The sequence below is a fragment of the Anomaloglossus baeobatrachus genome, chromosome 6 (assembly GCF_048569485.1).
Source record: "Anomaloglossus baeobatrachus isolate aAnoBae1 chromosome 6, aAnoBae1.hap1, whole genome shotgun sequence".
Taxonomy (NCBI): domain Eukaryota; kingdom Metazoa; phylum Chordata; class Amphibia; order Anura; family Aromobatidae; genus Anomaloglossus; species Anomaloglossus baeobatrachus.
Window position 1 is genome coordinate 8,114,721 of NC_134358.1, and position 25,042 is coordinate 8,139,762.

Here is a 25,042-nt window from a genome sequence, read left to right on the forward strand (position 1 = left end):
GATGATCAGATAATGGTTGTATCCAGTTGACCATCGTTTACAACCAGTGATAATCTCTCCTCCTTACACGGCTGATTGGCCTCAGTCTCCTCCTCTTCCTCTATAACCACGACCTTAATACCCATCAGATCTTCACCCTAAACAGAGAAGACAATAACTTAAACATGAACTTTGGTTCCACCTCTCAATGGTCGTATTTCGGTGATAAGATTTTGGTGTCATCTACCTGATGATTCTCTGGGACGTTGCGATTTTCCTCTGGACGGTCCTGTGGATACAGAGGATGGGGACATCTCTCTGGTGGGTTTCTCCCCCTGGATCCATCTGTGGGAGACACAACCACACAGTGATGGAATCTATAACCAGCTGGAGATCTGTGTATGTACCAGACACTTCTCTCTTCCCCTCTTGTTCTAGGGTTATCAGGGTCTTATAACAATGTTGTGCTTGGTACCATCTCTTGCTAGAATACCAAGATAATATTATCATGTCCACATTATAGTACTAGACCCGGTGATGTAGAGCTTCAGGAATTTGAGTAGAGTCTCAACACTTGTCCTGCTCATAAGTGTACATGATACTTCACTTTATTTTGAGGCCAAAATGTTACAAAAGGTCCCATCATTTATAGAGTTCCACTGTATTGGTGGAAGTACAAGTTTCAATGAGTTAGGACTGCCAGAGATTAACTTATTTAGTGAACTGAGTATTTGGTTGCAGACATTTCTGCACCAAATCTACATCTCCTGACAAGAAAATGCACCAAAAACGTGGTGCGTTTTTTGCATGAGATGCAGATTTAGTGCAGAAATGTCTGCAACCAAATACTCAACATGCGCACAAAGCCTAATCCAGTAATCGGGCATTGAGCTCAATTAATTCACCTGAGGTTACAGCTGGGGTTCCTACAGTACCGTAGCTGTGACGTCAGGTGAACCCATTGAACTAAATGCTGGATTACAGGAATGCTTACAAATTCCTATAATCTGGCACTGAGTAATCCGACACCATTGAAGTCAATAATCCGGTAATTGACGGATTACCAGATATTAGTTCAATGACGTGGCCACAGCTGTGACGTCCGTGAGTACGCCTGAGGTCACAGCTGGGGTACTGTGGGAACCGACTAAGGTCACCACTCTCACGTCTGCAGCTCCATCAGTGTGTTCGGCAGCTCGCGGTCATGTTTGCTAATGTGGGGGCGCACTTTGACCCCTCATGTAACAGAGCCGGGATTGTCATATGACATCATGTCTGTGGATTACATTGGGCCTGCAGGGGTGGTTGGAGGATGGGTGGAAGGTGTAAAAAAAAAAAAAAATAAGAGAAAGAGGGTTGTTTTTTTGTTTGTTTTTTTTAAATATAGGATTTTTCTCTGTGTTTTGTGTTTATTTCTTTTTACTTGTAATGGGGAGGGGGTCTCAGACCCCTCATCATTACTAATCTCGGGCTTGATGACAGTTGTGATTTTTTGACAAATGACAGCTGTCATTAACCCTTATATTACCCTGATTTTACTAGTACGGTGTGAATCGGGATGAGCCAGATAAAGCGTTAGAATTGGCGCATCTAATGGATTTGAGAATTCTGAGGCAGCAGCGGGCTGCTAATTTTAGGCTGGGGAGCGCCCAATAACCATGAACCTCCCCAACCTGAGAATACTTGCCCCCAGCTATCTGCTTAATCCTAATTCATGTACCGATCAAAGTTCTGATGCTGTATTCATATATTGATGGTGGTTATGGTGCTGAATTCATGTACTTATAGTTCTGACAGTGTATTCATGTGTTGATATTTCTGGTGATTGTGAAGCCTGGGTGCACGACGCATCCTACGTCATCCACACTAGCCGGCATTGAGGTTTTGCGCAGGCGCACTTTGATCTGACCTGAGCAGGGCAGATCAAAGTATTGTAGTGCACCTGTGTGGGACCTCAATGCCAGCTAGTGTGGATGACATAGGATGTGTCGTACACCCAGGCTTCAGAAGAAGGAGGCCAAAGATGGCCGAAAGAGGAAATGCTGGACCCGGTCTGCACCGCCCGTTAGGTGAGTATTATAAAGTGATTTTTACGTTCTACACAGCGGCCTGGGCTCTTATATACAGCATGCTAGAATGCTGTACACAGGAACCCACTGGTGGTGGCTACAGCTTATAGTCACCAATTCTGGTGACAGGTTCCCTGTAAGTGTCCTGTGGTGACTGGAAACAAAAAATAAAACAAAAATTGGAATCATCCCCCTTTTTCACAGTTAGAAATAAAGAATTTATATAAAAAAAGGGAAAACAAACATTTTAGGTATTTCAGCCGTGCATAAAAGTCTGATCTATAAAAAAAAGCTGCTAAACAAAAAAACCAAAACACAATACACTATACATATTGGGTACTACCATAATCAAGGTGACCTGAAAAATCACGTTGTCAGGTGATCTTTAAAAATCAAACCTAAGAAAATAAAAAATGATGTAATTGCATTTTATTTTTCATTATTTCCCCACACTTGGAAATGTTTTGTAATTTTGGGAAACACGAGAGATAAAATGACTGGGGTCTTTTTAATCTATGGCTTGTCCTAGAAGGCTGTGTGCGCACGCTGAGTTTTTTGTTTCAGATTTGGTGCCCAAATCTCCATGTTTACCCTGCTCCCAGCAAAGTGTTTGAGAATTCTGAAGTGCTGGACGCACGTTGCTCATTTTTTTCTTGCAGGTTTGGGTGCAGAAAAAAGAAGCAGCGTCAATTGTTGGTCCCTGTCTTCCTATGTTTTGTAGCCTGTTGAGCCAACGATTTCACTTAAAAAGGTGCATGGCACAAAAACACACCCAAAAATGCACGTGTTTTTTGGTGCGTTTTTTTTTACACTAAGGTGCAGTTTTTGGTTCAGGAAAGTGCAAAAAAAAAAATAAAACAAAAACAAAACCATGGCGATAGAAATGAATAAGTGACATCGAGCCCTTGTTTTGTCAAATTGAATGCCTAAGGAGGTCATAAACTCCGGCACTTGTCTGACCAATCACAGCAGTCGTTGGCACTGGAAAGCAGATTGGTATTGTGCCGGCAAGGTCTGATCAGCACCTGCGTGTGTAGCTATACAGATATATGGGAGCGAATAGATAGTTATAATCCTGTATGTTGGAAAGTCACATATGGTGAATGGTAGTCAGATCAAATCTCAGCGCTTTGGTAACGTTTCCTGCTGTTCTTTGATAAACAGCAAACGCACTAATCTGTCCTCATTCATCACATTCCCTGGAAATGACTTTTAACTAAGTGATCAGATTTGACCACATGACAATTGGTTTTGATTGTTGACCTAATTCTATCTGCCGCAACAGAAATGACAGAATAAACGTCTAACTCCTGCCCTTCTCCATCTGCGTCGGTCCTGGGTTCACAAGGCTTGTCTGGTTCTGTATCTGTGTAGGAGCCATAGCTTGATTTACAGTTTCTACAGGACAGTTTTTACAGTAGATTTACAGTTTCTACAGGACGCCCTTGTTCATACAGGTGTGATTTTTAAATTTACTTGTCACTAATTGATTCCTACGTCTCCACTACCGCATTGTTTATTGCGTCTTTATGTGGCTTTTCTCCGTGTAGATATACAAACCGTTATATAGCTATTATACCCGGGTACATTTTGTTGGCAGATTTTCCTGGTAAAGATCCTCATTGCATTGAAACGTTGTCTGTGACGATAACCGTTACCCTCTTTGTCCGAATAATCGTTCATGGATTAAAGCTTCAACATTGAATGATTTCTGTGGTTTTACTCTACAGATTTACATACAGACCACATAATACACATACTGGCGTTTTAACAAGACCAATCTTATCGGAAAAGAGCATTCACTGTATTTATGTCTCAAATTACCTTGTGATGTAGGACACCGATAATTTTTCATCATGACGTCCTCATACAGATCCTTGTGTGCTTCCAGATACTCCCACATCTACAAAGAAATAGACTGACGTTCTGACAACTTACGGAAACCTGACAAAACAATGACAGTGTCATCGCCCAGAATCCTCCAGTGCTGGTCCCATAGAATGCCCCCGCGTCCTCACCTCTCCGGTCAGGAGCTCAATCATCTTGTTGGTGAGTTCTAGGATCATCTGCTTATTGTTCTTGTCACATACAAGGGAGTGAGGAGACGATTCTGTGATTGAGCCCCGCCTCTTGCTCCGCCCTCCTGAGTCTGCTTCATGGTTACTGGGAGTCCCACAGTCACCCGAAGTCTTCTTCACTATTGTGTAATCCTGTTTATGGAGAGACACTGATTAATGCCATTATATACATAATACAAGAGAAATATCATAGTCTTTTCTAGGAGGATTACAACCGGCCTCCTTCCACCCAAATCCCCTTTATTAAACTACAAATCAGTAATGGAAAAAAAAATCACCTGTCACAATGACTTTGGGATAACTGGGAACCGCTGCACCCAAGCTGTCCCTCAAGCTAGGGGACCCTATGCTAACCCTAATCTCAGGGATACTCTTGATGGTGGAGAGCCTGGAGTCTCCTCCTTGGCCCTGCTCCTGACCAGTCTTGATCTAATTCTCCCTCCCAGTTCTGATCTAATTCCCCCTCCTTCCAGGGAGGGAAGGGACAGGAGTGTTTTAAAACCACAGAATAAGACAGACAATAGAAATACTAAAACTCTGTCACATATCACGCTGTTAAGCTTGCCGGGTCTGACATGCATGGTGGGGGTGTTTAGACCAACATACATCTGATGCACAACAAACAAAGGGGACAATGGGGACACAATAGCAGTGGGGGGCCCTGGAACTAGTGAGAGGGGATGATGGGACACCTCCTATCCTCACCTGCAGCTGTCCCTACTCTCCTAGCTAGTCCCTATACAGTCTCCACAACTGTTGCCGAACAGGAACCTCAGACCTGGAGAAGACCCGATAGATGCCCTGGCTAGTGAAGGGTTGTTGGGGTTCACTAGACCACACCGCTGTACTAACAAGACAAACGGTAAGGTAAGACAAACGGGGGGAAAAGCAGTAAAAAGGATAAAGCCTGAGAGCAGGAAACCTCCACAGCAGAACCTTCCTCCGTGGTCGCCAGAGTACAAATGAGTTTGTATCTTCAGCAAGAAATGCTGGGAAGACACAACTATTTAAACTTGAAGGGGCGTGGCTACAAAGCAGCTGCAGCTGAAAAACTCCTAGGAAGTGCTGGACAACAAAACTTACATTAACTCCTAATGTACTGAAAGAAATGAAACCATTTTTAAATGAAGAGTCCCAGATGGAAATTAGGTATCCCAACCCTGAATTCGATACTAGTCTCCAAAAACAGGGAGACAACCAGGACAGTACCCCTCCTTTAACGAGAGGCCTCAGGACTCTCAAGACAGGCAATATCGTTCATGGGGATAGCTCCAGCCGTACGGCCATAGGTTTAAGGATCTTAGTTACCCTAAAGAGACCGATAAATCTCGAGCCTAGAGCCTCAGACACACACTTCCACCTGGCATTTTTGGTGGACACCCACACAGTCATTTTTACACAGGTCTGGACTTGGACGTTTATTACAATACATACAACTGGTAGTAGAGGAAAAACTCCTGGCCGAACCAACCACAGAGGAGCCTCTCATGCCATACCACACCTTACGCTCCAATGCCGCATACTAAGAGGGAATGACTACCCTCCCCCGATCACCTCTACAGGTGCCGCACTGAGGCCTACTCTTCCCCTGAGGTGGGGGGTAGCACACCATTACTTTTTTTTTACATCTTGGTGGTCGTAACTGGAAGACAGGGTGGCGGGTTTGTAATAAGCACCGCAGAGATGGTAGCACACAGGCACTTGGCTTCACAGAAACTGCCCCAACTGACTACTTCTCCTGACTGCCAGTCAATCACCGGGAAGTCCCAGCATAATGGGAGTGGGCAGACCCTCCAAAACATACCACGACAGTCGTTCACTATGCACTAAGCCACTCACAGGTTGATATTAGGCACGGTATGGGTGAACCCTCTCTGGCTGAGCAGAGCAGAGTCAGTTGCTTGGATGGACATGGATTTTGACAATGCACTACACGTCAGACCCAGAGTCTGAGTAAAGCAAGAATCCACCAAATTGGCACCAGCTCCGCTGCCTACAAGCCCAGAGATCGTCTCAGTTTTCCCATCTATAACCACCTCTGCTGTAATGGTGAACCGGGACGTATAAATGGAGGAGATGTACACGGCCTGTTAGTTTCCCTCCAACGAACTAGTAGAACGCGACTTATTGCCACATGGACTTGACATAGGTCTTACTGGACAGGCCCCAATGTAATGACCTTTATCCCCACAGAAGCAGGACCCAGACCCACGACGAACCGCAAGCAACTCAGAATGAGGACAGGCTCTCCCCAACTGCATAGGTTCGTCGGCTTGCCAGTGGGAGCTCTTCCTTGGGGAGAATGATAGAGGAAAGGGTCCTTAAGGCCGCTTTACACGCTATGACATCGCTAAAGCGATGTCATTGGGGTCATGGAATTTGTGACGCACATCTGGCCGCGTTAGTGATGTCGTTGCGTGTGACACCAATGAGCGATTTTGAATAGTCGGAAAAACGTGCAAAATCGCTAATCGGTGACATGCCCCCCTATTCGCAATTATCGTTGCTGCTGCAGGTACGATGTTGTTCGTCGTTCCTGCGGCAGCATACATCGCTGTGTGTAACACCGCAGGAACGAGGAACCTCACCTTACCTGCGTCCACCGGCAAGAAGGAAGGAAGGAGGTGGGCGGGATGTTCGTCCCGCTCATCTCCACCCCTCCGCTTTGATTGGGTGGCCGCTTAGTGACGTTGCTGTGACGCCGAACGAACCGCCCCCTTAGAAAGGAGGCGGTTCGCCGGTCACAGCGACATCGCTAGGTAGGTAAGTAGTGTGACGGGTCCGCGCAATTTTGTGAGCCATGGGCAGCGATTTGTCTGTGATGCACAAACGATGGGGGCGGGTACGCCCGCTAGCGAGATCACAGCATGTAAAGCGGCCTTTAGACGGTCTCTTCCTGAGGCGTCAATCCATTCTGATAGGGAGGGCCATGGCGGCCTCCAGCGACTCCGGGGCAGAGTATTGCACCAGAGTCCCTAAGCTTACCTGACAACCCCTGACAGAAATGACTCCTAAGCGCTGGGTCATTCCACTGGGTGTCCGTGGCCCACCTACAGAACTCCGAGCAATACTCCTCCACTGGCCGCGCCCCTGCTGGAGCTTTTGGAGTTTAGACAACGTGAGTGCGACCCCGTCAGGGTCTCCGTACACTAACACCAAAACCGTGAAAAATTAATCTACCGACCGCAATGCCTGGAAGTCGGTTGACAGAAAGAAGGCCCCGGACTAGGGATCTCCCCGCAATAGAGAGACTACAATCCCCACCCGCTGTTCTTCGCTCCCGGAAGTTCAAGGGTGGAGCCTGAAGTACAACTTACAGGCTTTACTGAAGGTAGTAAACTTATCCCACGTATCAGGGAGGGCTATATTGGATTCAAGCTGTGCCTGAGCATGTGCCGAAACCAAAAACCTAGCAATTTGCTCCAGTTGCTGCCCAACCAAGGAGTGTAGATTTGTGACCACCTGAGAGAGGGTCTGGATCAGTTGTGCGAATGCAGTCGCCTGAGCCATAGAGAGACAGGGAAATAATGTAAGGGGCTGATGATAATGTCACGCTTGCCGGGTGTGACAAGCATGGCAGGGAGTTCAGACCTATGTGCGTTTGACGCACAACAAAACACCACAAACAAAGGGGACACCGGGGACACAATAACAGTGTGAGCCCCTGTAACTAGTGAGAGGGGTTGGTGGGATCATCCTCACCTGCAGCTGTCCCTACTCTCCTAGCCAATCTCTGCAATTGTCACAGAGCAGCACCCTGACAAGACCCTATAGATGACCTGACTAGTGAAGGGCAGGTGGGGTTCACTAGACCACACCGCTGCACTAACTAGACAAAAAGGTAAGGTAAGACAAACAGGGGGGAAAAACAACAAAAAGGATAAAGCCTGAGAGCAGGAAACTTCCACAGCAGAACCTTCCTCCTAGGCGGACAGAGAACAAATTAATTTGTATCTTCAGCAAGGATTGCTGGAAAGACACATTTAATCCTGGAGGGGCGTGGCTACAAAGTAAGTGCAGCTGAAACACTCAGCTAAGAACTGATGGACAACATAACTGAAATTAACTTCTGATGTACTGAAAGAAATGAAACCATGTTTAAATGAAGAGTTCCAGATGGAAATGAGGGATCCCAACCCTGAATTTGTCACTTGTCTCCAAAAACAGAGACAAACGTGACACACACACGCACACACACACACACACACACACACACACACACACACACACGGTAAAGATGATAAGAGATTCAAGAGGAAAAACAAGAGCAGGAAGGAAGCAACAAAACAACAGGGCTAAACTCCACAACAACACCAAGCAAATAGGCACAACTAAAGCACAAGTTTCACCAGAGTCTGGGACACCACACTTCACAGACCAACACAGAATAAACTATAGCTGGCATGGGTAAGGATTCCACCAGCATAAATAGGAGGGGAAGAGATGTGATAGGTCTCCCCACAACATGTGATTAAAAGAGCAAGCAGTCCAGTAGAGATTAATTCTTGCTAGCCTGCCAATCAATCAGCACACAGCCGGTCGACCCCCAAGTCTGCTTGTGTTGATCCCAGACACCAGACAAACCATGGGGCGGATTGTTAGAATCTGCAATATGAACAGAGTCCGCCGCCGCCATGACAGTCATCAAAGTTTGTGTAAAACTCCATGTGACATCACCGCTAACTTTATTGACATTTTGAAAGATTTATATCATTACATCAAGAGATATTCCTCCAGATGCTGCTAGACAGCCTTTTTCCTTAGAAAGAAGCAATCACCTCCTGGAATAATTCATGACATAAAAAAAAAAAAAGAATGAAATATAAAATATTCTCTAATATTTATATTTAAAGATATATATCCTGACAAATGTATTTATAATAGCTCTGGCCCTTTAAGAATGAGAGGCTGAAGTCCGCTGAATTCTGGGCTCTCTGCTGTCTCCTATCACAGTTATGAGAGACTTCCTGCTCCTGAGCTGGGGGATAGCACTGTGTGGACTGTGTGGCATGTAAGCGCAGGGGAGCTGCTGTTATCTTCTTATTAGATGTAGTAAGGCAACAAGCCGTGCAAGATGGATTCCTGTGTATTATGCTGCAGCAGGAGAAAATAACAGAATCTGCAATTGTGTCCCCATTCCTCCTTAGCGTACTGTGGCTATCTGCCTGTGTACAATATGCAGCGAGACCCTCGGGTGAACGGCTTACAGGCAAACTGAATCCTTCTATTACAATATATACAGGGACATTTTACTATATGGCTGATAAATAGCAATGTCCAGTTGGAGATAAAGTTAAGGCTTCTAGTTGAAGGTAAGATCAACTTTTGCTTTATTTACAATGAGAAAAAGAGGTGAATTATTTTTTGCATAACACTGGATGGCCCAGTGAGATGTGTGAAGAGTGTAGTGCCGGTGTCCATGCTCAGCCCTGCGTCCCTCCTCCAGTAGTAACACCGACTAACTCACCGCCACAGCCGAACCGCACACTCCCTTGCTTCCCTATGGCTCTTCTCATGCCTCGTGCTCCCAGGGGCTGTGCATGCGGCCAAGGTCCCCAGGGAGTTCACTAATACCCAGAAGTGCCTCTCTGCCCATGGCTTGGAAGCATAATGTACTTAAGGCATTCTCCCACTAGGGAAGGTGCCTGAGCAACATAGTCTGTGTCCGGCTTGCTAGCTTGTTATTAGGTCCAGTTTGTCCACTGCCCTTTACCTTCACTTGTGCCCACTTACCCGTACCCATCTCCCTGCAGTACCCTCCGAACCTGCCATTCTGTTTGCATCAGCTGCACCTGTCCTCACCAGTGACTGCCTGTCCGTAGCTAAGCCCGTCCCTGCACTGGGGGTCAGCTGCCACAGTCTTGGACACTCCCCTGGGAGAGGCATCTGGCATTCACAGACAGCCAGCCCATCCACACCATCAGAGGCTCTGGCGAATACCCAGTAGGCACTTACTTAAGCCCCTCCCACATCCGGTTCCACCCAGGTCTCCCCTGTGGTCCAGTGGGTCCATGCCTGCTCACAGCCTCTACAACGGCGAGCGTTACAAAGACTAAATTGGACCAAATCCTACTAAATCTGAGTAAAAGGCTCTAGATCATCATTCCCATCACAGCTGACGTCTTCCAGAGAAGAGAACCCATCGCCTCGAAATATTGAGCAAAATGACTTGCAAATTACATTTTCAAAAAATATCTTATTTCACTTAATATCTTTTTGTAATTTCCCATAATAACCAATCCGTCCTCTTTAACCCTCCCCAACGTGGAGATTTTCCCTTCTTCCATGTGCCATAACTTGATTTTTCCATCCACGTGGACGTGTGTTATTTGTGGGGAGAGTTGTACTTTTGAAGGGCACCTTTCATTCTATCACTAAACAAACTGGAAAAATGGGGGGGGGAATCTAAGTGCAGCAAACAAAAAAAAAAAAATACACTTTTTTACCGAGTACATTCTAATCCACTTTGGGAACTTGATCCTCCAAAACCCATGGTCTCACATGAAGCCCAAACACTGCTTGGATTTCAATGGAGCCCCGTAACAGCCCACACTGGGGTCTTCAGCAGAACCTCGGCTGCCATAGCTAACCATCGTAGCGCTGCATCACGGGAGGCCAATGGAATGGCGCACCACCTGAGCCGCATGCTGTAAATGTCTGTTATCAGAGATTGACACCGGCATTTAACGAGCCAGCAGCAAGCAGAGCTCCGATCACTGCTGTTAGATCATCATCTCTGGGGAAAGATGGGACTCCGCTCCTAGACTCGCCTCAAGGACCGAGACCAGACACTGGACATACAGAACCAGCACATCCAGTGTTGGGAAGCGGTTAATTATAAGCTGAATGACCATAGTATTAGGCATCCGTCTTTTCATGATTGGAGCTTCCCTGTGACCCTGGAGTGCGGCATAAACTCATGGATCAGGCTTAGTTTGAAGCCACGAGAAGATGGGAGAATCGAGCGCTCAGTGAATATGAACGAGGCCGACGATGGCGCTACAGATACTAAATTAGCCACGGTCAGGGTCAGACAATGCCAAGATTGTTGGGTTTTCTTGACCCGTGGAAAATATAGCAAGATTTGGGGGCGAGAATCAATATAAAAGACCCAGCAGAAAGGGGGATCCTGTGGACATCATTGTTTGATGGAGGGCGTCAGAGTAGGATATCCAGAACCATTCTGACAAAAAGGCGATGCAGAGTTAGCAAATTACAATGCTGGTGTCCAAACGCCAACCGGAAGAGCAGACGACCGGTCCTGGTGCCAAAGGCCGGAGACGTGAGGAACAGCCACTGCCTGGTCACATCCAGATTCCTGATACACCATGCTGACGTAAGGGTCAGACTTTAGCGAAGCATCAATGAACCCTCCTATCGGGTATCAACCATTGAGACTGATACACATTGGACAGAGGGGCTTATCTGAGCATTGTGGTTGGCAGCGGTTTCTTGCTTGGACAGAGGGGCTTATCTGGGCATTGTGGCTGGCAGCAGTTTCTTGCTTGGACAGAGGGGCTTATCTGGGCATTGTGGTTGGCAGCGGTTTCTTGCTTGGACAGAGGGGCTTATCTGGGCATTGTGGCTGGCAGCAGTTTCTTGCTTGGACAGAGGGGCTTATCTGGGCATTGTGGTTGGCAGCGGTTTCTTGCTTGGACAGAGGGGCTTATCTGGGCATTGTGGCTGGCAGCAGTTTCTTGCTTGGACAGAGGGGCTTATCTGAGCATTGTGGTTGGCAGCGGTTTCTTGCTTGGACAGAGGGGCTTATCTGAGCATTGTGGCTGGCAGCAGTTTCTTGCTTGGACAGAGGGGCTTATCTGAGCATTGTGGTTGGCAGCGGTTTCTTGCTTGGACAGAGGGACTTATCTGAGCATTGTGGTTGGCAGCGGTTTCTTGCTTGGACAGAGGGGCTTATCTGGGCATTGTGGTTGGCAGCGGTTTCTTGCTTGGACAGAGGGGCTTATCTGAGCATTGTGGTTGGCAGCGGTTTCTGCGATAGTTTCACTAATTTGCTGTGCATCACCCAATAGCGAGGCTATTAGACTACACGACACATCACTCATGTCATCCAGCAGGATGTTACCTCTGAAACCGACACTATCAGTGTGAATCAGTGTCTGCACTTTCCTCTTCCTCAAGAGTTAAACATTATTAGGGACCTTCAATACAGACAATAAAATTTGTGTCTTCACCGAGCCCCAGCGACTGTCAGAAGCCTTGTCTCCTGGTGCTAAGAATATGGAACACCAGATTGAGAACAATCAAGACACGGCTAGCTGTGCTGGTGGTGGAGGTAGTAACTATCAGGGTCAGGGCTAGCTGTGCTGGTGGTGGAGGTAGTAACTATCAGGGTCAGGGCTAGCTGTGCTGGTGACGAAGGTAGTGACTATCAGGGTCAGGGCTAGCTGTGCTGGTGACGGAGGTAGTGACTATCAGGGTCAGGGCTAGCTGTGCTGGTGACGGAGGTAGTGACTATCAGGGTCAGGGCTAGCTGTGCTGGTGGTGGAGGTAGTAACTATCAGGGTCAGGGGCAGCTGTGCTGGTGACGCCCAAACTAAGACCATGGAGAAAGATGGTGACTATGCACCTGGAAGCTCTGGTCATGGATGGAGCGCTAGTGACCATATTCCTGCACCTTGGCTATCAGAGTTATCATCTATGTAGTCAGAAGATGCATCTACTGCCGTGTGTGGACATAACGGCGGCATAGAGGACACAGCTCTCCAGCTGGAGCCGCATCACCGAGAAAAGCAAACGTGAGCGACGCTGAGCTCCAGAGCATCACCTAATACCCAGGCCACGGGCACAGGTGACACTGAACGGCTCCACTGTGCTCCAGAGCATCATCTAATACCCAGGCCACGGGCACAGGTGACACCGACACCTGAACGGCTCCACTGTGCTCCAGAGCATCACCTAATACCCAGGCCACGGGCACAGGTGACACTGAACGGCTCCACTGTGCTCCAGAGCATCACCTAATACCCAGGCCACGGGCACAGGTGACACTGAACGGCTCCACTGTGCTCCAGAGCATCATCTAATACCCAGGCCACGGGCACAGGTTACACCGACACCTGAACGGCTCCACTGTGCTCCACAGCATCATCTAATACCCAGGCCACGGGCACAGGTGACACTGAACGGCTCCACTGTGCTCCAGAGCATCACCTAATACCCAGGCCACGGGCACAGGTGACACTGAACGGCTCCACTGTGCTCCAGAGCATCATCTAATACCCAGGCCACGGGCACAGGTGACACCGACACCTGAACGGCTCCACTGTGCTCCAGAGCATCACCTAATACCCAGGCCACGGGCACAGGTGACACTGAACGGCTCCACTGTGCTCCAGAGCATCACCTAATACCCAGGCCACGGGCACAGGTGACACTGAACGGCTCCACTGTGCTCCAGAGCATCATCTAATACCCAGGCCACGGGCACAGGTTACACCGACACCTGAACGGCTCCACTGTGCTCCACAGCATCATCTAATACCCAGGCCACGGGCACAGGTTACACCACCACCTGAACGGCTCCACTGTGCTCCAGAGCATCATCTAATACCCAGGCCACGGGCACAGGTGACACCGACACCTGAACGGCTCCATTGTGCTCCAGAGCATCATCTAATACCCAGGCCACGGGCACAGGTGACACCGACACCTGAACGGCTCCATTGTGCTCCAGAGCATCATCTAATACCCAGGCCACGGGCACAGGTGACACCGACACCTGATCAGCTCCACTGTACTCCACAGCATCATCTAAATACCCAGGCCACGGGCACATATGACACATTTGTGCATTTTCTGCTCAGTTCTTTAACTTCACGTTCAAGGTCGGTAAAATGTTATCACTAAAGTCAAATATCAACAACATCTCAGCAAAAAAAAAACCTCGTCCTTCCCCGGCCTCAGGCTCCACTCACGAGACACAGAACTGCGGCCGCTTCTCACCCAGCGGAGCGACGATCACTGCAGAACATCGAGGGTACAGATATGAGGGCGGTCTACAGAGAAATGGGGGAGCACGGGAAAGGCGAGACTGCACCAACTCCGGAGCTGAAATCATTCACAATTACAGAGGGTCTACAGAGAAAAGGAGAGCACGGTGCACAGCAGACATGAGAACAGCGAGACTGCACCAGCTCCGGAGCTGAAATCATTCACAATTACAGAGTCTACAAAACCTGAGGGAGTCAATCCAAACAAGAAGAAACAGACGTCACCTCTCCGCTCAGCAGGTAGATGATCTCCATGGTGAAGTTTAACAATCTTTTGCTGATCGAGTCACGGTTTTTCTCCATTCTTCACTGGTCGTACAGAAAAAAAAACCCGAATATCGATGAAGTCCTGGATTCTGGGACTGCAGAAAGGAAAAAAGGAGAAAATACAGAACCTGGGTTATTAAACAGCGACATCAAAATCATTTCACAACAATTAGAAAAAATGCAAAGTATCAATGAAAAAATGTTTAATATATAAAAATCAAATTCACACCAAGTGTAATAAAATCACCATCACCACTAACACCCCACATCCCCCCCATGAATCCCCAGTGCCCCCCACACCACTAACACCCCACAACCCACCATGTATCTCCAGTGCCCCCCCACACCACTAACACCCCACAGCCCCCCCATGTATCCCCAGTGCCTCCCACACCACTAACACCCCACAGCCCCCCCATGTATCCCCAGTGCCCCACACACCACTAACACCCCACAGCCCCCCCATGTATCCCCAGTGCCCCCACACCACTAACACCCCACAGCCCCCCCATGTATCCCCAGTGCCCCCACACCACTAACACCCCACAGCCCCCCCATGTATCCCCAGTGCCCGCCACACCACTAACACCCCACAGCCCCCCCATGTATCCCCAGTGCCCGCCACACCACTAACACCCCACAGCCCCCCCCATGTATCCCCAGTGCCCGCCACACCACTAACACCCCACAGCCCCCCCCATGTATCCCCAGTGCCCCCCACACCACTAACACCCCACAGCCCCCCCCATGTATCTCCAGTGCCCCCCACACCACTAACACCCCACAGCCCCCCATGTATCCCCAGTGCCTCCCACACCACTAACACCCCACAGCCCCCCACACCACTAACACCCCACAGCCCCCCCCATGTATCTCCAGTGCCCCCCACACCACTAACACCCCACAGCCCCCCATGTATCCCCAGTGCCTCCCACACCACTAACACCCCACAGCCCCCCATGTATCCCCAGTGCCTCCCACACCACTAACACCCCACAGCCCCCCCATGTATCCCCAGTGCCTCCCACACCACTAACACCCCACAGCTCCCCCATGTATCCCCAGTGCCCCCACACCACTAACACCCCACAGCTCCCCCATGTATCCCCAGTGCCCCCACACCACTAACACCCCACAGCCCCCCCCATGTATCTCCAGTGCCCCCCACACCACTAACACCCCACAGCCCCCCACACCACTAACACCCCACAGCCCCCCCCATGTATCTCCAGTGCCCCCCACACCACTAACACCCCACAGCCCCCCATCTATCCCCAGTGCCTCCCACACCACTAACACCCCACAGCCCCCCATGTATCCCCAGTGCCCCCCACACCACTAACACCCCAAAGCCCCCCATGTATCCCCAGTGCCCCCCACACCACTAACACCCCACAGCCCCCCCATGTATCCCCAGTGCCCCCCACACCACTAACACCCCACAGCCCCCCCATGTATCTCCAGTGCCCCCCACACCACTAACACCCCACAGCCCCCCCATGTATCTCCAGTGCCCCCCACACCACTAACACCCCACAGCCCCCCCATGTATCTCCAGTGCCTCCCACACCACTAACACCCCACAGCCCCCCCATGTATCTCCAGTGCCTCCCACACCACTAACACCCCACAGCCCCCCCATGTATCTCCAGTGCCTCCCACACCACTAACACCCCACAGCCCCCCCCATGTATCTCCAGTGCCTCCCACACCACTAACACCCCACAGCCCCCCCATGTATCCCCAGTGCCTCCCACACCACTAACACCCCACAGCCCCCCCATGTATCCCCAGTGCCTCCCACACCACTAACACCCCACAGCCCCCCATGTATCCCCAGTGCCTCCCACACCACTAACACCCCACAGCCCCCCCATGTATCCCCAGTGCCTCCCACACCACTAACACCCCACAGCCCCCCCATGTATCCCCAGTGCCTCCCACACCACTAACACCCCACAGCCCCCCCATGTATCCCCAGTGCCTCCCACACCACTAACACCCCACAGCCCCCCTTGTATCTCCAGTGCCCCCCACCCCACAGCCCCCCACAGCCCCCCTTGTATCTCCAGTGCCCCCCACCCCACAGCCCCCCATGTATCTCCAGTGCCCCCCACACCACTAACACCCCACAGCCCCCCATGTATCCCCATTGCCCCCCCACACCAACACCCCACAGCCCCCCCATGTATCTCCAGTGCCCCCCACACCACTAACACCCCACAGCCCCCCATGTATCCCCAGTGCCCCCCACACCACTAACACCTCACAGCCCCCCATGTATCCCCAGTGCCCCCCACACCACTAACACCTCACAGCCCCCCATGTATCCCCAGTGCCCCCCACACCACTAACACCCCACAGCCCCCATGTATCCCCAGTGCCCCCCACGTATCCCCAGTGCCCCCCACACAACTAACACCCCACAGCCCCCCATGCATCCCCAGTGCCCCCCACACCACTAACACCCCACAGCCCCCCATGTATCCCCAGTGCCCCTCACACCACTAACACCCCACAGCCCCCATGTATCCCCAGTGCCTCCCACACCACTAACACCCCACAGCCCCCCATGTATCCCCAGTGCCTCCCACACCACTAACACCCCACAGCCCCCCCATGTATCCCCAGTGCCCCCCACACCACTAACACCCCACAGCCCCCCATGTATCCCCAGTGCCTCCCACACCACTAACACCCCACAGCCCCCCATGTATCCCCAGTGCTCCCACACCACTAACACCCCACAGCCCCCCATGTATCCCCAGTGCCCCCCCACACCACTAACACCCCACAGCCCCCCATGTATCCCCAGTGCCCCCCACACCACTAACACCCCACAGCCCCCCATGTATCCCCAGTGCCCCCCACACCACTAACACCCCACAGCCCCCCATGTATCCCCAGTGCCCCCCACACCACTAACACCCCACAGCCCCCCATGTATCCCCAGTGCCCCCCACACCACTAACACCCCACAGCCCCCCATGTATCCCCAGTGCCCCCCACCACTAACACCCCACAGCCCCCTATGTATCCCCAGTGCCCCCCACACCACTAACACCTCACAGCCCCCCATGTATCCCCAGTGCCCCCCACACCACTAACACCTCACAGCCCCCCATGTATCCCCAGTGCCCCCCACACCACTAACACCCCACAGCCCCCCATGTATCCCCAGTGCCCCCCACACCACTAACACCCCACAGCCCCCCATGTATCCCCAGTGCCCCCCACCACTAACACCCCACAGCCCCCCATGCATCCCCAGTGCCCCCCACACCACTAACACCCCACAGCCCCCCATGTATCCCCAGTGCCCCTCACACCACTAACACCCCACAGCCCCCATGTATCCCCAGTGCCTCCCACACCACTAACACCCCACAGCCCCCCATGTATCCCCAGTGCCTCCCACACCACTAACACCCCACAGCCCCCCCATGTATCCCCAGTGCCCCCCACACCACTAACACCCCACAGCCCCCCATGTATCCCCAGTGCCTCCCACACCACTAACACCCCACAGCCCCCCATGTATCCCCAGTGCCCCCCATACCACTAACACCCCACAGCCCCCCATGTATCCCCAGTGCCCCCCACACCACTAACACCCCACAGCCCCCCATGTATCCCCAGTGCCCCCCACACCACTAACACCCCACAGCCCCCCATGTATCCCCAGTGCCCCCCACACCACTAACACCCCACAGCCCCCCATGTATCCCCAGTGCCCCCCCACACCACTAACTCCCCACAGCCCCCCATGTATCCCCAGTGCCCCCCACACCACTAACACCCCACAGCCCCCCACCATCACCTCTTCTTCTTTTATTTCTCTGTATTTTCCTTTCCTTTCTGATCCACAACTTGTAATCTAAATAGCTGAAGGACCTGTGATGACGTCATCAACGTGTGACAGGTATATAGGGGCGGGGTTTAGCAGTGGAGAGTATAATAGGTTGTAGCTAAAGGACCCTTGATGACGTCATCACCATATGATCAGTCACGTGAGTAGGCGGAGCTCAGCAGTAGATATTGTACGTCGTAGATGATGGACCTGTGATGCTGAGTGATCATGTGACTTGCGGGGGCGGAGCTTGTGCTATGTGGCGATGTGATGGAGTCAGTGGCCCTTCTTCCATACAGAGCAGAGGATGCTGGGAGTTGTAGTTCTTTCCTGTATGTCACCTCCATGTAATGTGTGATAACAGCCTGGACACGATGGGACGTGTAGTTCTCGCTTTAATCCTCTCCATACTGTGCACTGACATCACGGCCTGGCAGGGCATGCTGGGAGCTGTAGTTCTAACGATGTGAAGGATCCTGGGCTACGTATGTCGCTGACATTGCAGTAACCGTGGAGACGGCTGTAGAGGAGGTGACCGTGAATGTGCCGCTGTATGAGGCTGAGCGGACAGAGGTCGTCACAGGCCGCGGGCATCCTCCATCCTTCACAGGCCACGGGCGCCTCCAGCCCCTCACTGACCCCCTCCAGCCCCTCACAGACCGCGGGCCCCCTCCAGCCCCTCACAGACCGCGGGCCCCCTGCAGCCCCCCCTCACAGGCCCCCTCCAGCCCCCCTCCAAGCCTCGGGCCCCCTCCAGCCCCTCACAGGCCCCCTCCAGCCCCTCACAGACCGCGGGCCCCCTGCAGCCCCCCTCACAGGCCCCCTCCAAGCCTCGGGCCCCCCTCCAGCCCCTCACAGGCCCCCTCCAGCCCCTCACAGGCCCCCTCCAGCCCCTCACAGGCTGCGGGCCCCCTCCAGCCCCTCACAGGCCGCGGCCACCTCCAGCCCCTCACAGGCCGCGGGCCCCCTCCAGCCCCTCACAGGCCCCCTCCAGCCCCTCACAGGCCCCCTCCAGCCCCTCACAGGCCGCGGCCACCTCCAGCCCCTCACAGGCCGCGGCCACCTCCAGCCCCTCACAGGCCGCGGGCCCCCTCCAGCCCCTCACAGGCCCCCTCCAGCCCCTCACAGGCCGCGGGCCCCCTCCAGCCCCTCACAGGCCCCCTCCAGCCCCTCACAGGCCGCGGGCCACCTCCAGCCCCGGGCCACCTCCAGCCCCTCACAGGCCGCGGCCACCTCCAGCCCGTCGCAGGTCGCCTGCTGGTCACGTCGAAGCCTTTTAATGACCGGGGATGCGCCTTTTATCGGCGTGTTCTCCCTGCTGACAACACTCGCGTCTCCACAGTATAAATTGACATGCTGCATTTTAGAAAGCTGCGCTGCATGTCAGATTACGCTGCGCAGAAAAGCGCAGAGGGCAGATTTCTATAAATCCCATCCACTGTGCTCGCGCTGTGGAACACAACGGAAATAGGAGCGTCCAAAACACTGTGAAACCTAATTGTGGGAACCACGCCTTATGGTTTGGGCTAAAAAAAACAAACACAAACAATACTAGCTAGATTGGGTTTATTTTTTTTCTAGATAGGCAGTGACATAAAATACCGTGGTGCGCAGCGTTTAGTGCGGAGCAGGATTACACGCGGCTTTCCTCCAGCCGTTCCAATAGTGAAGCAGAACCGTTCTCAGCCAGTGATGACTCTGCTCCTCCGCGGGATCCCACTCCCCGATGGTAGCAGAGTCCATAGTCACTGCTGAAATGTCAGAGGCCGGGCCAGGTTCTGCAGCCCCCTCCACTGAGATATCCCAACCAGTCCTTTTCCCCTCAAATACCCCTGGTTTTAGCCACCCCCGGTATAAAGGGAGATGTCACTAATTTTACTAAACTTTTATCACTTAAGAAGTCTTAGTTTGTATCATTGCCAACAAACAAATGTATATACCCGTCAATATATTCCCCAAAAACCCACATCCTTCCATTCCAGTTCCTGGATCCCAACAAATGTCCTGAAAGAAGAAAAAAAAAAATTGGGGACTGACTCAACATTGGTATAAAAAGACCCCACTCTCCACTCCTACTGTGCAACAAAATCTGCCCACAGCAGCCCTGTATATACAGCGGTAATGTCCAGATCCCGATATGAAACCCTAATGAGCTGTCTCCATTTTAGAGACAATTCCCTACGATTACTATGTCAGATGGAACCGATAAACACAGTTTGACATTACTTTCCAATTATATTGAAATACAACCAATCCGTAGTGAAATGCTAATGCAGCCAATAAGATGTTTGCACTTAGGGCCTCCTCTTTAAAGGGCTGGCACACAATTTCCAGAAGTGCCTTTTAATCTATAGCTGAGATGCACTAGGTACTTAAGGCACACTCCCACTAGGGGAGGTGCCTGTGCAACGCCTTTAGTTAGGCTGGAAACACATTTATGAGTGTAAAATCGGTCCGACTTGCCTGAAAAAAACTCGGCCGATTTTAGTTCACGTTAGGTCAGTGTGCAATGCAAGTGCGATGTTTTTTTTTTAATTATTTAATGACTAGCAGAGCGTGTGTAATGCATGTTTGATGCGTATGGGATCCTTTTTCTATGTCACCTGCCATTCAGCAGAGCTGAATAGTCGCTGACAGCAGACACAGATAGAGCCGCACGATCAGAATGAAGTCAGATGTACTTCACCCGACTTCATTGTCATACCGCGGCTCTGTCTGTGTCGCATCCTGATTAGCGGTCACCCGTGAAGGACTCACCGGTGACCGCTAATAACCTGAGTGACTGAATTGAGCAGCGCGATTAGCGCTGCCGTCACTCAGGTTACCCGCGGCTAGCTTGAGTCCACCCCCCGTGACCGCAACTCAACTGTGACTTCATCGTTGTCACTCTGGCGACTTGCTGTCACAGTTGGAGGATCCAGCGGTGGCCGCAAGTAACCTGAGTGACGTCATCGCTGATCGCGCTAATCACCTCAGTTGCTGCATGGAGCTGTCAGGAGCGGCTATGTTCTTCTGCAGCTCCTGTCACCTTCCTGTAGCAGAGCTGGAAGCGACGCAGGACCTCCGTGGATTACGCCAGAGCTGGAGGGGTTTTTGGGGCTTAATAAAGTGGTGAACGAGGGTATTTGTTCGTGTTTATTATTGCAAATAAAGGATTTTTTCACTGTGTGTGTTTATGAACTTTAAATTACCGGTTAATCATTGGGGGTGTCTCATAGATGCCTGCAGTGATTAATCTTGGACTTATTGGCAGCTATGGGCTGACATTAACTCCTTATTACCCAGTTTGCCAACGCACCAGGGCAAAACGGGAAGAGCCGGGTACAGTCCCAAAACTGTCGCATCTAATGGATGCGGCTGTTGGCTGTTATTGTTAGGCTGGGGGGCTCCCCATAACGTGGAGCTCCCCATCCTGAGAATACCAGCCTTCAGCCGTGTGGCTTTATGCTGGCTGGTATTAAAATTGGGGGGGGACCGCACGCCATTTTTTTAGATTATTTATTTTACTACATGATAGAGACCCGCCCACCGGCAGCTGTGATTGGTTGCAGTGAGACAGCTGTCACTAATCTTGGGGGCATGTCTGACTGCAACCAATCAAGCACCGGTGGGGGGAGAAAGCAGGGAATACGAGATTGATTAATGAGTGGCCGGCTTTTTCAAAAGAGGAGAAGCCGCCGGAGCAGTGTGAATGCCGTGCAGCGCCGCGCCGAAGACCGGGGATCGGTGAGTATGAGAGAGGGGGGAAAGGAATAGACCGACATGGACAGAGAGAGAGACACCGACAGAGAGAGAGAGAGACCGACCGATTTAGTTAATAAATTGGGGCTAAAGCAACATTTTTAGGTAAAATTTAAACAAATATAATTCCACGTTCCATTAATTCCTGTGAAGCACCTGAAGGGTTAATACTCTTCTTGGATGTGGTTTGAGCAGTTTGAGGGGTGCAGTTTTTAGAATGGGGTCACTATTGGTAATTTTCTTGTCACCTCGGCCTCTCAAAGTGATTTCAAATGTGATGTGGTCTCTAAAAAAAAAAAAAAAAAATGGTTTTGTAAATTTTGTTGGAAAAATGAGAAATTTCTAATGAACTTTTAACCCTTCTAACTTCAACAAAAACAAAAAAGTTATGTTTCAAAAATTCCACTGATGTAAAGTGACAAGTGGGAAACGTGATTTATTATCTATTCTGCGTGACATAACTCTGGTTTAAGGGCAAAAAAAAAATCAAAGTTTGAAAATTGCGAAATTTCAGATTTTTTTAACAAATAAATGCAAAAAATAAAAAATTTCCTACATGTACCACTAACATGAAATACAATATGTCCCTAAAAAACTGAGAATCACTGGGATCCGTTTAAGCATTCGAGAGTTATTACCTTACAAAGTAACACTGGTCAGATTTCTAAAATTTGGCCGCAGCGCTCCATCACTAAGGGGTTAAAGCACAATATTTGCCCTCTTTTTTAAGCTCTGGAGTGGTGTTTTAATTGTAAGCCACCTGTCCCCTGTATTGTACTCACCTTGTGGCACCTTCACTGTTTACCGACGCCTCTCCTGTCTTCCAGCGCCATCTTGTGCCCATAACTTCTAACTGGCTGGAAGTCAGAAGTTACGTCACAAGCTCTGAATACAAGTCTGAGACCCAGGGCGAGGTGAGAACAAGGAAAGATTGAGGCTAGAATTAGGCCTGAACAAGATCATAAAGAGGACAGGAGTAGACCAGGACAAGGCTGGAACGAGGACAAAGTGCGGCTGGAATGAGTACAAGACTAGACCGTAACAAGGACATAATGATGCCAGAACAAGGACAGAGTGAGGCCTGCATGAGGACTGAGCGAGGCTAGAATTAGACCAGAACGACGACAGAAGCAGACCAGAATGGCCAGAACGAGGCTACAATTAGGCCAGAACAAGGACAGAGCGAGGCTAGAATGAGGCCGGAATGAGGAAAGAGTGAGGTCAGAACGAGAACAGTGATGTCAGAGCAAGGCTAGAAGGAGGACAGAATGAGGACACAGCAAGGCCAGAACGAGGCTGGAAGGAAGACAGAGGGATGCCAGACAACGGCTAGAATTAGTACAAAACAATGCCAGAGTGAGCCTAGAATGAAGACAGAAGGCAGAAACGAGTTTAGGCATCAAACTGACAGCGGACCCGTGCCCGCTATAGGATACCAATCTCACAAGTATCGTGAAGACAGTTGGGGCGGACTTGGTGCGGTGGAGTAGAGCGAAACTGTCATGGTTTGGTAGGATTAATACCATTACAATGGATATCCTGCCACTATTATACTTCTTTCAGGCGTTACCTCTGCTGCTTCCCGCTTCATTCTCCCGTCTTAAGTCCGCGGTAACTAAATTTGTATGGGCACATGAGCACCCCCGCTTGTCATATTCTCTACTTAGCAGATCTAGAGAAATGGACGGCGCGGGTCTTCTGAACTTTTGCCTTTATCACTATGCCTCGATGGGAACATGCATATTAGACCTGTTCCATGGCCGGTCGACGAAAAACTGGGTGGAAGTGGAATTTTCTCAGTGCACATCCAGCCCCCTGGCACTTCTCTGTTCCTCTATGGGAGGAACACAGTCCCCCTCATCACTCGGAATCTGCTAGGGTACTTTACATGCTGCGACATCGCTAGCGATCTCGTTAGCGATGTCAAATTCTAGATCGCAAGTGCGATCTTTTGAGATCGCACATGCGTTACATGACCTATGTGCGATACCAAAAGATCGCACTTGAGATCTAGAATTTCACATCGCTAACGAGATCGCTAGCGATGTCGTAGCATGTAAAGTACCCTTTAGGCCTCTTTCACACGTCCTTGTCTCCAGTGCGTGTTTGGTCCTTTTCCTCACGTACTGGAGACACGGGCACACGTAAACCGATTAAAATCAATGGGTCTGCGCTCACGTGCATGGTCTGCCATGGACCGTATGTATGTGTGGAGCATACATGTGCCCGTGTGCTCCACACGTAGACATGTCCGGTTTTCTCAGGCATCACGGGTGTCAAATGGAACGCAAACGGACCACACGGAGGTATTCCGTGTGACACGTGCCGAAGAAAACACACATGTATGAGAAAATAAAAAAAAAAACAAAAAAAACTTTACTTACCTTCTCCAGCCCTGCAGTCTCTGCCACTGCTGTCACTTGCTTCCAACCGCCGCTCATTATGCTCATTGAATATTCACTTCACTGCGGCCGGAAGCAGCAGCAGCGGGGAGTCGGCAGGACCAGAGACCGAAGATCAGCACCACGGACAGCGACGATAGGGACAGGTGAGCAGAAAGTTCACGTTCTCCATGTGTTATCACGGATAACACACGGAGAACACACGTGTGCCATAAACACGGATCACGGAGGGCAAAACGCACCTCTGACACGTCTGTGAAAAACGTGCGTGGTTTTTCACGGACGTGTGAAAGAGGCCTTAGAAGGTGTAGCAAATTACATCATATATCTTACGTCCCGGGACCCTTAACAACCATATACGATAACCCATCGTTCCCAACAGGTGCACACAGGCAGGCTCTACTACCCAAGCCAAGGACCGATCACCCGATTATATCTGACTTCATATCCCACACAGGTATTAGACCTTTACAAGACTTTTTTCCTAGGGGTGAAGCCTCTGTGGACGTTTGGTTCCTTCATAGACAAATAGGTAGTTCTATTAGATCCCTGCTGCGCCAAGCTGTTTTTCACCCACATACCGCATTTGAGAACCGGTGTCTCCGACAGGACCCTCCAGACCACACCGTGTCACTACTATATAAGA

At 50.7% G+C, this 25,042-nt stretch overlaps 1 protein-coding gene across 1 annotated transcript in view; it reads right to left on the bottom strand.

Moving 5' to 3' along the window:
- LOC142316916 (uncharacterized) overlaps positions 1-18,310 on the bottom strand; it is a 144,208-nt gene extending 125,898 nt beyond the window's left edge. Inside the window, exons 1-6 of the mRNA XM_075352693.1 lie at positions 18,224-18,310; positions 14,362-14,498; positions 4,067-4,258; positions 3,873-3,951; positions 227-324; positions 68-137 (exon numbers count right to left, since the gene is read on the bottom strand). Coding sequence (XP_075208808.1) covers positions 68-137; positions 227-324; positions 3,873-3,951; positions 4,067-4,258; positions 14,362-14,439 — 517 coding nt within the window. The 5' untranslated portion in view covers positions 14,440-14,498; positions 18,224-18,310. The remainder of the gene's footprint in view (positions 1-67; positions 138-226; positions 325-3,872; positions 3,952-4,066; positions 4,259-14,361; positions 14,499-18,223) is intronic.
- Positions 18,311-25,042: the final 6,732 nt, after the last annotated feature.